This window comes from Rattus norvegicus, chromosome 9 (genome assembly GCF_036323735.1).
Source record: "Rattus norvegicus strain BN/NHsdMcwi chromosome 9, GRCr8, whole genome shotgun sequence".
NCBI classification, from domain to species: Eukaryota; Metazoa; Chordata; class Mammalia; order Rodentia; family Muridae; genus Rattus; species Rattus norvegicus.
The window spans coordinates 72,646,668-72,659,925 of NC_086027.1; the positions used below are offsets into that span (position 1 = coordinate 72,646,668).

The following is a 13,258-nucleotide window of genomic DNA, read 5'->3' on the forward strand; positions in this document are numbered from 1 at the left end:
CTGTACAGTATCTGCCAAATGTCACATAAGATACTTCTCCCATGGAGATGTAGAAGGCGACATACAGGAAGCCCTGTCCTCAGTGCACATATTCTAACATATGCATCTCAAAAGGCCTGTTAAGAGTATTCTGTCTGAGAGAAGAACAAGATGCTGTGTGAACGTAGAAGAGAGATGGAGATTAATTCTTACACTATGGGTTGTTTGAAGATGTCTCTGAAGTGTACTGAAATTGGATCAAGGAGGAGACAGTGACACTGCTGTTAAATAAGGGACACCGGAGGTGGATCTGGTTGGTTCAGGCTGTTGTTCATTGGGTTGACAGTATGCCATCCACATGGCCATGTTGCTGACCAACCAAGGATAGAACTCAGCAGAGAGTCGCAGGCCTGAAGATCAGAGAGTGAACAAGACTGACAAGAGCCAAAGAAATGCTTGTGGTAGAACCTACAAAGGATATAACAGCAGACACTGTCTTTTCCGAGTTTATAAGGATGTTGGAAAACTTGTGCTTTCTTTAGTTTACAGCACATCTCTGCAGTGTTCACTGACAGGCAGCAGTCTTTCTACATTTCCCATTCTACCTGCTCTCCTGAAGCTTGGGTCTCCTTGCACATTCAGATCCCATCTCTGTGTCTTTGCTCTTGGTGTTCAGTGCTCTCCCACACTGGCCTTCCAGGTCAACATCAAACACCTGGAGACTTCTTGCAGTGCCTTCTCTTCACAAAGCCTGCTCTGACACAAAGCATCCTGCTCCCTGCAGGGAATGGACTTGGTTTTCTCTTTCTCAGCCAGACGCAGTGAGAATGCATTGGAAGACAACTTGTAAAGATCTTTACCTCCTTCAGTCTCCTATACATTTTCTGAAGCATGAAACCAGGTGTAATCTCTCATACATTCACAGTAAATGTTGCTCAATTTTTGAATGGCAACTGACTGAATGAGTGCATGCATGGCAGCGTTGAAATCTACACAACTTATCGGTCAAGCTATGATCTAAATAGGGGTTTACAAAATAGGAATCAGACCTTCACTCATTACACCCAAGGAAACGATCTCTCCAGGTGGTGAGCCATAGTACCAGTACTTCAGGGTGGTGGCTATGCTGTGTGCTGCCAAAATGCCTCCAAATTGTTTTCCAGTGCTGCTCAAGTCTTTAAGCGTCCTCACAAACTCTTTTGTTATCCACTCTCTGCATGAAAAACCAGATGAAAAGGCAATCTTCTGAGCCCTGAAACTCAGCCCAGAGAACTTTATCCGCTACCTACGCAGTAATGAGACAGACCCAAAGGTCACAGGACCAATTTCTTTCATTATGAATAATTATATTTAGATGCTTTCCTGGGACCATTCATATCCTTCATTTAAAATCAAATACATTCATTAAACAGTGAATTGTTCGCCCTGAGATTTGGGACAATATGTTTTATTGTCTGGAGTATAAATTCGGGCAAGAGCTCAGCTGGGTGAGAGGGAATGCCCCCAGATGCCTGTAACCTTGCCCTCGGCAATCAGTATGTTAGGGCATGGGCTTCAGGACAGGAGCCCAGTTCACACTGTGCCTAGGCATGAATCACATTCCTGAGCACTGGAGACAGGGAGGAGATAGAAGACAAAGGAAAAAGAAAAGGAAAAGGAAAAGGAAAAACTGCAACTTGGGATCTGGATCAGGGATGTGATTGTGCTTCCGAGGAGCTCCTCTTTCTGCATTCTCATCAGAATGCCAGTGTTTACCTAGATGAATCTGTTTGTTTTCCTTTTTATTCTAAACAGAACAGGTCACACCACCATTTTCGTTCTATCATCGGAGAAGCTGGGGCTCAAATCTGATGTAACTTCGCTAAAGCCACACCAACTAATAAATAATGTTGACAGATTTCAGGTTTGCAACCCCATAGGAAGAACAACAATAGCAACCAACCAGACCACACACCCCCACCCCCGCAGTGCTCCCAGACACTAAGCCACCAACCAAAGAGTACACATGGAGCTACCCATGGCTCCAGTCACTTATGTAGCACAGAATGGCGCTGTCCAGCATCAATAGGAGGAGAAGCCCTTGGTCCTGTGAAGGCTCGGTTCCCCAGTATAGGGGAATGCTAGGATGGTGAGGTGGGAGTGGGTGGGTGGGAGGGGGAGCATCCTCATAGAAGCAGGGGGAAGGGGAATGGGAGAGGGGGGAACCTGGAAAGGGGATAACATTTGAAATGTAAATACATAAAATGTCCCATAAAAAGGGAGGGGGGATTTCAGCCTCCTTGCTCCTGGGATGCACCACTTTTCCTCTCTGCCTCTGTTGGGACTTAATGGTCCACCTGACCTGGTCTACTCATCATCTTAACTCCTCTTCCTACCAATGCTTCAACTCCCTTTCTCTTTGGCGATGTGCATGTCTTTACATTAACATTTGCTTTATGTATACCTGCTTTAGAGATAATGGTAACAATATACAAAGTATTGAAAAGCAACCTGCAAGGATAGCCTGAAATATAAAAATTCATAACTTTAAAACAAATCAGATGGGGGTGGGGACCAACTGGCTACTATTCGTGGATTTTTCTGATTCTTCAATAGAAAGCACAGAAATATGTGTGTAAAGAATACATGTTAGTTTCATGCAGACTTTGCAAACTGTTTTAATGGTGCTTGCCAAGGACCAGCCTTGGCATGGAGAGGGGTTCTGAGAGAAGAGTTGTCTGGGAGCGGTGAAAACAATGACTTGAAGTCAAATTGCAGGTCAAAGGTGGTGGCCTAGATTCCGCTGAGATGGCTATCCAGACTGCATTCCCTCTCCCCCTGTCTCTCTCCATTCTCTCTCTCTCTCTCTCTCTCTCTCTCTCTCTCTCTCTCTCTCTCTCTCTTTCTCTCTCTCTCTCTCTGTGTGTGTGTGTCTGTGTGTGTCTGTGTGTCTGTGTGTATCTGTGTATGTTCCGCTCTGTTGTAGACAGCTTTTTTTCTTGCTATTCTAAAAACTCTCTGGTTGAAACAGCTCTCCTAATAGTAAAAATTCCAAAAGCTATCTGGATAGCTCAAGGCTTTTTTTTTTTTTTTTTTTTTTTTTTTTGAGAATGAACCAATACTTTTAATAACAGAGGTTTTTGGTTTGATTCATTTTAAAGAACTGTTCAATCAAAAATAATACTTTAGAGCAAACTTTAAACAAAAAATGTCAGATACAACTTGGTGTCGCTCAAGGCTTTTCTAACCAAAATTATTGGATCTTCTGACCAAATCAGAGATCCTGTTAAGAAAATTTCTTGAAGAGTTGTATTGCTTTCCAGAGATCTTGAGACAGCTCAGCTCTCTCTAGAGAAAAAATTCTAAAGAACTACTGTCTCTTTTGCTGTCTCATCTCATGCAGATCAAAAGCCCAGTTTTTTATTTCCTTCTCAATTCAGTTATTTATTCCAAGTTTCCTTTTGATTATCCTATGAATCAGCATCCAATGACCCCAGTCCTTTAATTCTTAGGAAACAGCAAGCACATATTTTCTTTTAACATTGCAAAAGAATTCAGAGATCTGCCTGCCTTTGTTAAGATAGCTGGGTGGGGCCTACCCTGAAATTACCATTTCTACCACACTTGGGTCTAACCTTGCTCTGTCCTAGGAACTGGCTCATAGTATTCATTTTGTTCATTTAGATTCATGAAGCCCCTCCCTCATGATTCATATTGCATCCTTATATATGCATAGTTGAGAATACGTATACATATACATATATACATATACATATACATATACATATACATATACATATACATATACATATACATATACATATACATATACATATACATATACATATACATATACATATACATCACACCATTATGTCCTGGACTCATGCTGTCTGATTACTATGGAGCCATTAACATTAACAGAGAGGACCTTCTTCAGAGGAATGTGAAAATGTGTACATTATTACATGAACAGGACTTATACCCACAGCAGCCATCACTCTCATGGAGGCTCACATGGGAGCCCTGTCACTCTGTTCCCACCAGGGCCACACTGGGGTCCACAGGTGCTTACAATTGTTACACATCTATTTCATTTGTCTAACGTTAGTATACTTCACTTAGAAAAATACTCTACCTGTCAAAAATCAAGCTTAACACAGAGTGGTAATATCCAGGAGGTCCCCTAATAGCACTCTCATAGTTGTAAACTTTTGCTTTCCTCAGATCAACGTAGTTATTTCCAGTGATATTACCCCAAATTATCACATCTTTGATTCCTATGCAGAACAGAATCAGAAATGGTTAAAATAAAGTGTATCAATATAAAATGTATTCAAATCCAATGCTTTGTCTGTGCATTTGTTTACAATATACAAACAATGTATATTTACATTGTTTTAGGATTGGTCCAGTGAAGTCCAAGCTCTCTAACCTGTGCAAAAGCTGGGGTTCCCCTTGCTAAGTATCAGGGCTTGGTAGTCACTGGTGAACCCTGTGCTGGATGGGTAAGTCAAGGAATACTGAGGGGACTGCTGTGAAAGAAATTGTTAGTGAAAATTGTATCATTTGTGCTGCTCTTAACTTCATACCCCTTCCACCACACACACACACACACACACACACACACACACACACACACACACACACACACACAGAGTGCATGACCACATGTGGATGAGTGTTCATGTGTAAGCTAAAAATGGCATGGGAGACTGCCTCCAGCACTCTATACCATGTTCATCAATGTTGCTGTAAGGACACAAAGGACCACCTCTAAGGATACAAAAAGCCAATGCTGATGTGATTCAGTGTTCCTTTTGTATGATTCTAATATCTACCAATTGGAATATCAATAACAAAAATTTAATTAGTTATAAAAACTTATATGTTTAATCTCTTTCTAAGCTTTATCTTGCATCAGGCATCTCTTATGGGCACTTTAGAAATACTGTTTGTGGTGGTTGTAATAAGAATAGCCCTCATTGGCTCATAGGTTTGACTATTTAGTACCTAGTTGGTAGAACTGTTTGGGAAGGATTAGGAGGTATGGCCTTGTTGGAGTTGATGTTGGAGAAGGTATGTCATTGGGAGTGGGCTTTGAGGTTTCAAGAGTGCCCTCACTTCCCTATCTGAGCCTCTTGCTTATGGGTCAGATGCAAATCCTCAGCTACTGCACCAACACCACAGTTGCCTCCTGCCATGTTCCCTGCCATGGTGGCCCTGGACTTACCCTCCGAAACTGTAAGCAAGCTCCCATTTGCAACCTTACTATATTCTGAGTTGCCTTGGTCCTGGCTGTCTCTTCACAGCAGTAAAAAAGTAACTACCACACTATCTTATTGGATCTTCACATCAGTTCTAGAAGGGACTTGCTGTTTTGAAAGATAAAACTGAGGCACAGCAGTCTAATCTGACTGTTCAGAGTCAGACGAGTGGGAAAGGAGGCGAAACCATTTTAAGATGGCCTTGGTGTTTTTTAAACAACATACCCTACTTTCCCCATTATTATCATGGAGAAATGGGATATTAGGTTAAAAATTACTACAACAAATATTTGCTAATTTTATGATAATGGACAGTCATAAGAGTAGATTAAAAGAAGTGTGCACAGCTGTCCCCCTTACCGCTAGCTTCACATTTCATCCATAGCTCAGCTAACTGGTGCAGTCTCTTCATTTCAGGGAGGGTGCAGCAGCACTGGAGACGGAACCTAGGCTCCCATGCATGCTCGTCAAGAGTTCTACCATTGACCTACCAGCCAGCTCTGTACTTTAAAATATGATAGGGAAGTTTTCAAAAACTAAGCAGCGGGTAAGCTGTAGATCTTCATTACTGTATGTCACTGTGATTTGTTTTATTAGGTTATTACCATTTATTCCTGCTGCCCTGAGTTTATGAATTAAACTGGACCACAGTATGTGTGTACAGGAAAAAGCTGGGCAAAGAGAGTGGGGTAGTCTAAGTGGCATCCCCTGAAAGAGGGAGAGCCACACTGGGTCCAATCCTTCCCTCCTAATCTATGTCGCACGTCCAGGATGGTCCTGGAGGATGTAGCTTTCTCTCTCTACTATTTGAACCCATGTTTCAAAACACAAACAAGACACTGATAGGAGTTCACTCACTGGATGGAATTGTTTTCATCTTTCGGGCCAGTACTGCTTTTGCTTGGCCTTCTAACCCCAGAGCCACTGCGATGATGTTGCTTGCGAGGCTAGGTGCATATTGTATGAGCAAAGTTGTTTTCAGATTCAGAAAGCTTTTCCCTCCCACGATGACTTTGACAGATTTGTGAGCATTTTTCTCTATCAGGTAACCATAGAGGCGGCACAGTGGTACCCTGCTTCGAAGGCAGCTCTCCATGTTGTACACTTCCTCGTCCGTGCTGTCATCCAGGATGATGATGACTTCAGCCTGAAGGAAGGCATCCTTTACCGTCGTGCAGAAGGAGACAGTGCGCAGGACTGGGGAGGCCAGATTCTCAGTTTCCATCACTATGTTACTGAGGCATTCCCTCCTCTGCTCCTGGTCAAACAGGGTCAGGCTGATCTCTGCCTGCATCCCGAACACTTCCCCACTTAGCAAGAGGGGAATTAAGTGGCAGCACACACGAGAACCTGCACTGTTGAAATGCAAAAGTTGGATGGAAAATGGTTAGATTCCTTGCCAATTCTGCATTTTATTCTTAACCAATGTTTCTGCATGTTTCCAGAGGATGAGTCACTATCTTACATGAGCAGTCTCACACTTGCACAGATGTGCCTAGGGAACCCGAACAGGGAAGTCTCACACCCACTCCATCCCAGCATCTGAGGACACTAAAATGTACTGCTGTGTTAGATTTTTCAAATAAAAGAACTCTCCCACATGCAGAAAACAAAACAAAAAAATAAGCAAACAGAAGCTCCTTATTAGATTGTCCTGCCTATAAACTCGGGTTTTCTTGTGAAAAGACTAAGATTCATGCTTCAGTTCCTCATTGTCCTTTATACCTTTATCTACTAATGAATGCCTTTAGTTTTGGACAGATTGCTTTTCTCACAGTCTTACAAGGAAAAATCCCTTACAGGGATGGGTAGAATAAGCAAAGGTTCTGTGCTCTATTTGAAACTAAATGTATCTGGATCTGCTATTTCAGTAATGATCGACTATAGGGGTTTGGAAAATGCATTTGTGAACTTTTATTTCTCTTGCTGGGTTTGGGAAGGGCACTGTGGTGATGCCCATTTTGGTGCTTTATTATGGACAGGTTCATGGGTATGTGTGGTACAATTCTGAATCTTTTTAGTGTTTGCAGTATTCCATAGTTATGTATACTTCCTCAAAACAGGTACGTGTTAGGTTACACACATGTGGTGAGGAGGGCAGTCTGAGGGAGATGGAGGGGCTGGAAGTGCAGAGAAAAAGAACAAAGAGAGAGGGTAGAGACAGAAGGAGAGGCAGTGACAAGTGGGGCAACGAGGAGGAGGAGCAGCCTTGGGATGGATAAAGGGAGGAACCCCAGGGCAGCTGGGTTGTAGACAGTTCTGAGCGCAGGAGGGAAAACCAAAGAAAACCAGCAGGCAGGGTGGGGAGAGAACAATGATCAGTGGGGAAAAACTCTAGGAACATTGCTTTAGATTGAATGAAGACATGTATGCATGCAAATCCCATGGGGGAGGATGCTGGAGGCTAGACACCCAGAAACACTCATAACCATGTACAAACCAGATGTGTCAATACACACACACACACACACACACACACACACACACACACACACACACACAAACACACACACACACACACGTTTTTGAACCTGATTAGGTATTCTTCCATCGTGAAATTAAGCCAATTACATTGTTATTTCTAAAAATAAAAATCCAGACTCATAAATGCTGGGGTTTGACTATCCCACCTGGTAATCCAGACCTGCAAGGGACTGATGAGGTCTTTCAAGTTTTCTTTATCTAACTCTTGTTCTGTATGTGTCTCCATGTTTTCTTGGGCGATGATCATCATCAGCTCTGTCGTCATGCTGGAAGTGATGCCATAGTAAAGCTAAATACCAGGAAAGAAAAAGTCAGCCTCAGAGAATAGATCATTATCAGACAGAGCCAGAATAGAAAATAGAGTAGGAGAAAGAGGGCAGAATGTCTTGGAAAGCAAGAGTTTGAAATATAGAATAATGCTAAGAGAATGATATGTTTGAACACATAAGCAATGCCACCCGATACCTGGGCATGTTCCAGAAACTCATTGTATCCTCCCAAAAGCAAGCCCTTGCCTCCACGATCCAGCAACTCTCTCCAGATAATGGGGGAGATTCTGTGGTCCCACATATTCCTTTCACAGACATCTTCCAGCCACTCCTGTGGGAAAAGCCTCCAGTAAAAGTCATCTATTAAATCTGGCCAAGAATTCAGTTTGATCTTGTAGGATTTAAACAACTGAGTAATGGCTTTATAAAGTTTGCATTTAAAAGTATGTTTGTGATACATTCATATATCATCAAATGGTAAAACATAAAGGAGAAAATAGCAGCAAGCCTGGAGCGACTGCTCATGATACATAATTGTAGCACCATGGAGGCAGAGGGAGGTGGATCCCTGTGAATTCCGGACCAGTGAAGGCTGCACGGTGAGACTCTGTTTCAATGAAAGAACAAATAAAGAAAGGAAATAGGGATGAGGTAAATAACACATTAATAAATAACAGGGAATATTCTTCAGGTCCAATGGCCAAATAAAGTGTGGGAACTTGCTTTTTTGCTGGAGTGCAAGTGCTTAACCTAAAGAGAGGCCATGTATTCTAAGTTGGCTGATTTTAAAGAAAAATACCAAGGTTTATTAATATATGAGTTGTTTCTAGTTTTATGGCCACATAAATTTTGACACTGCTTTTCAAATCTATGATTATAGCTCCTATGACTTAGGCTTAATTAATGAGCTAAAAGTCATCCATCTGATATTCTCATCATACTTATCAGAAAAAAGTTTATGTTACCATTATCTGTTTGGGTAGACCCACTGCATTCTCTCCACAGTGTAAAGGAAAATGATTTGCCTGGATTGGATTCAACATGTGCTGGGTAGGGTATGGCCTTTTCTGCTTGTAATGCTTTCATCAGAAGCCCTGACTACACACTTACAAAATGTTTAACCTGACAATTAAGGTCTTGCACACATCTTTGAACCAAGGGGATCACTTTATAGGAAAAGTGGTATAGTACTGAGCATGTCAGTAGGGGATATATTGTCCTTATCACATAACACCGAACTTGGTAGAGGAGCAGGGCAGACCAGCAAAGCTGCAGACACCAGGTGGAAGACTGATATATGGAAGGAATGGTCTGGCTCCTTCAAGTTGTAAAATGTATTGTGTATCTGTAGTGTTTTCTTCTAATAGATACAGTACTTAGCATTAAAGAATCAAGGGGGCAGAATTAAGAGAGACCCTCTTTGCCATCATTCCTGGGAGCCCTCTTGGAGCATTTATGGTTCCCAAATTTCTTTACTTTAGCCTACGCGAAGGCTTTACATTTCCAGAGAGGAACTGTTCTAGCAGAGTAAGAGGAGTCTCGCCTTTCAGCTACAGCTGACATTGATCACAGTGAGATGAGAGGGCAGCAGGCAATGAAAGAAGCAATTTCTGGAGAAAGAGTAACTGGGTGTGCTCTTAAGGAGAGACCTACAACAGCTACTACCCAGACTAAAAACATCTAACATCTAGGTTATCATTTGGGCACCGTCCGTGATTCTCTGGCCCAATTTTGGACATACAAGGGAGAGTGTAATAGCCACGTCTTGAAAACGGACTGGGGCTCACATCCCTTAGGTACACAGAACTAGGTCATCACACCTAACAAGTGGCCTAGAGCAGTAGAGGGAGACCCGTAATGGATGGTGGTGAGGAGAGATGAATGCCAGCTTGGCTCTGAAACTATGTGCAATGGGGAATACGGTTCATTAGCAAACCCTTCCTCTAATAGAGTTTTCCCAGGGATAGATCTTGATATGAATCCCAGAAGAGCTCTTACCAGATGGTGTGAATTTACTTAATGGAGCACACAGCTCCAGAGGCACAGTAGGTGGACTGTAGCTGATACTCATGAATAGTCCAGGTCCCATCCCTCTTACAAGGAAGGCACTTGTGTCCTCAGTCACCAGGGATAGTAGAAGCCAATGGATTAACTGCCGAGTCTCTCTAGGACTGACCTCAGCTAAAGGGATTCCTCGTGACTAAGATTAAGCCCTCTTCTTTGGGGAGCCCTCATCGGGCGTCTGTCTGGTTGACGCAGGAATACAAAGGCTCAGCTACTTTTCTTCAGCATGGAATACCTTTGAAAGGATCCCCAACATGCTTTCCCTGTATGATCTCCAGACTTCTCTGTGGCAACTGTATTGTAGCTCAACTCCCCCGGTCCCTCCCTAATACTGCTGCCTTCATCTTCATTCCTTCTCAGGATGTTCAGAGAGCACTTTCCAGAAAGACCTCAGCTTACTTGTACTTGTAGTGAAGTACAAACTACCTGTTTTCTTGGTAGGCCTGGATGTGGAATCAGCACATTTATTCTACTTACTGCAGACTCCTTTGTGCTCTCAGGTATTAGCAAAAACCACGTCTTCAGATAGACGAGGAAGGACTCATTTTATGGGAAATCAAATATCATTAATATGTGACCAGCCATCCTCAGAACCTGACATAATATACTAGTATTTTATCAAAGTGGAACTTTATCTTGTGTAAGTGCATTTGACAACTGTAAGGTTCTTACCTCCCACTCGTCAGGATGTTTCGTGATCTTAAAAATCCGAAAGTCAGGAAGATTCTTTTGTAAATAGTCTGCCAGAAGTTCTGCCTTAGCATAATATGGGCAGTTTGCTTTACCTAGAAGAGTTCACGTTAGCTGTGCTTTCTTTTCAACACCCAAATTTCAGTGAGGTTATGAGGGTCTTATCATTATAACCATACACTTAGAGGATGCACCATGGCTACATAATTTTATAAGAAAATTGCAGAATAAACTTATTTAATACAAACATCTAATTTTGTTATATTAATAGAAATAAGGTGCATTTCATAGGTCAGAATCTTACACAATACAATTTTGCGGGAAAAGGAGAATGTTTTAAATATTTACTTTCCTCTAGTACTCTGCTGTACCACATAAGAGGTTGTAGCATACTATATAAGCATGAGATACTAACAGTGAGCTATTCATTAGCATCTCCTCAAGGGCCCACTGAGAAGGCTCATCTGATAAAGACCCTTGCCAATAGGCCTCAAGACCCGAGTTTCATCTCCAGGACACATACTTCTGTTAGATTATTCTTTAACCTCTGCATTCCCCTGTGTAAAATAAATAAATTCATGTTAAAAGAAATAACACTTGAAGGTAAAATGTGAGGTAAGGGGTGGAAATACAGTCCCTTTTAGACTTGATGTGTGGTCCCTATTGTGAGGAAGCTGAGGAAGAAGGAAGAATCTGGGGCAAACCTCTATTTTTGGGCTGACCTTATTGGAGAGAACTCATGGGTGAGAAATTCAGACAAATGTGTTAGTAAGAACGTACAGTGCCTGTGGAAAGGTGGGATTGGCAGGGCAGTCTGATGTGCAGGTGCATATGGAGAATGTTAAATACACTTTTTTTTGCAGTGAGGGGCACACAGGGAGTTAATCCCCCTCCCCCAGAAGTGGGATGGGTGTCTGTTTAGGAGGACAGGCTGGCGAAGTGCAGTACCTGCTGTGGGACATTCTTCCTCAGCCTCACAGAGTCCTCAGCATCAATCCTGCTCAGCACCTCTCTATGGAGAAGCTTCTCTATCTAATTCAAATCCATTGTCAATTTATTCAAACTCACTTTATGGCTCATGTTTAATGATCCTGTCCATTTTATTGAAAAATAGCTTGTAAAAGCCCTGTACCCAAGATGATCTCAATTACCTGCTTTCTCTAGATCCTGGTTCCTTCTGCCCAGGCACCAATGAGATGATGGGGAGGTGGATAGAAAGAACAGAAAAGGAAGAGGATTCCAGCTCTGAAGCCCATACCTCCTGTCTTCTGGAAACATTGCTGAACAAATTCTCCCTGCCCCATTAGACTCTCACTTCTGTTTCTAGTGTCTCCTCTTGAGCATATTCAAATGCACTTAAGCTTCAGTTTCTCCTTCCTTTTATTTTTAATCAGTTAAATACAGAATTTTAATTCCATAGCTAAACAACGAAGGGTCAAACAACACATAGTTAGCATATCAGTCTAATGTACACAGCTATTATGAGTTACACAAGATATGGCCTAATAGATGCTAAGGAACTTTTTAAACAAGTTTTTACAAGTATTCATTTTCATCTTGAACATTAAAGTCATCACACATACAGGGCAAAGTCAGAACTTTTATATTTGTGTTTGTTCTTCACTTAACTCTTAAAACACTACTATAGTTGAATATTAAAACAAAAACAATGGTCAAGTAGTGAGCATATTATGATTACAGTCCTTCCCACATTCACTACTGCATACAGAAGGTCAAAGAGTGACTGGCCCATTAAGAGGTCTGACACTGAACGAACGCCACCTCTGGGGTGATGTTCATCATCCTCATACACTTCTCCATTATAATGACGCCGTCTTTCCTGATTTGGATCAAAGTCCACCAGTTCTACCTGATCCATTCCATCAGTTCCTTCTACTTCCTTCCTTTCAGGAAGGGGTTTTTCCAGCAAAGAGAGTTTATCGGGAGAGAGAAAGCCATTTTCAGGAAAGTTTACATTAAACTCAATGATTATACGTCCCTTTTCATATGGCCAATGGTATATTGGCATACCTTCATTTACCACACATTTTATATCCCCATGCTTGACAATCTGACCTGGATGAGAGGTGATGACTATGGTTAAGTTGTCAAGAGTAGATATTGGCTTTTGGAAGCCGCACAATGCTTCAACCAGCTGTACGTCCACAGACAGGAAAAGGTCTTCTGATCTAACACAATGATAATATCCCCTGGCTCCTGTCCTGGTTCTTGGTCTCCTTCACTGTGGAATGTTATCTTCTGACCATCTTTCATGCCATTATCAGTGTGAACTTCTAAAACTTTCCTCTCTCGAACTATCTTTCTTCTATTGCAGCTTTTACATCTGTCTTTAGGACTGATGCATTCTCCATGACCCTGGCACTCCATGCACACTGACTGAATTTGCTGAACCATTCCTGGTCCAATCTGATGAATCCTGATCTGCATGTCCGTCCCCCAGCAGTTGGGATAGCACTCTACTGCTCCTTTCTTACCACCTCAGCCTTCACATTTGTCACAAATCAC

General features: G+C 42.1%; 1 protein-coding gene and 1 pseudogene across 18 annotated transcripts in view; both read right to left on the bottom strand.

The window, feature by feature from the left end:
- The window catches only part of Mdh1b (malate dehydrogenase 1B), a 47,636-nt gene that overhangs the window by 32,483 nt on the left and 1,895 nt on the right, over positions 1 to 13,258 (bottom strand). For 4 of the 18 annotated variants that reach the window (XM_017596471.3, XM_017596470.3, XM_063267213.1 and 1 more), the window contains exons 2-7: positions 10,715 to 10,827; positions 8,175 to 8,309; positions 7,856 to 7,998; positions 6,084 to 6,580; positions 4,097 to 4,238; positions 1,029 to 1,192 (exon numbers count right to left, since the gene is read on the bottom strand). In XM_017596471.3, the coding sequence (XP_017451960.1) occupies positions 1,029 to 1,192; positions 4,097 to 4,238; positions 6,084 to 6,580; positions 7,856 to 7,998; positions 8,175 to 8,309; positions 10,715 to 10,827 (1,194 nt within the window). Of the gene's footprint in view, positions 1 to 1,028; positions 1,193 to 4,096; positions 4,239 to 6,083; positions 6,581 to 7,855; positions 7,999 to 8,174; positions 8,323 to 10,714; positions 10,828 to 11,147; positions 13,186 to 13,258 lie in introns of those variants that run through there. The other 14 variants (XM_039083653.2, XM_039083654.2, XM_063267216.1 and 11 more) reach the window with 13 other exon arrangements.
- Positions 12,111 to 13,180, bottom strand: LOC108351941 (dnaJ homolog subfamily A member 1 pseudogene; annotated as a pseudogene).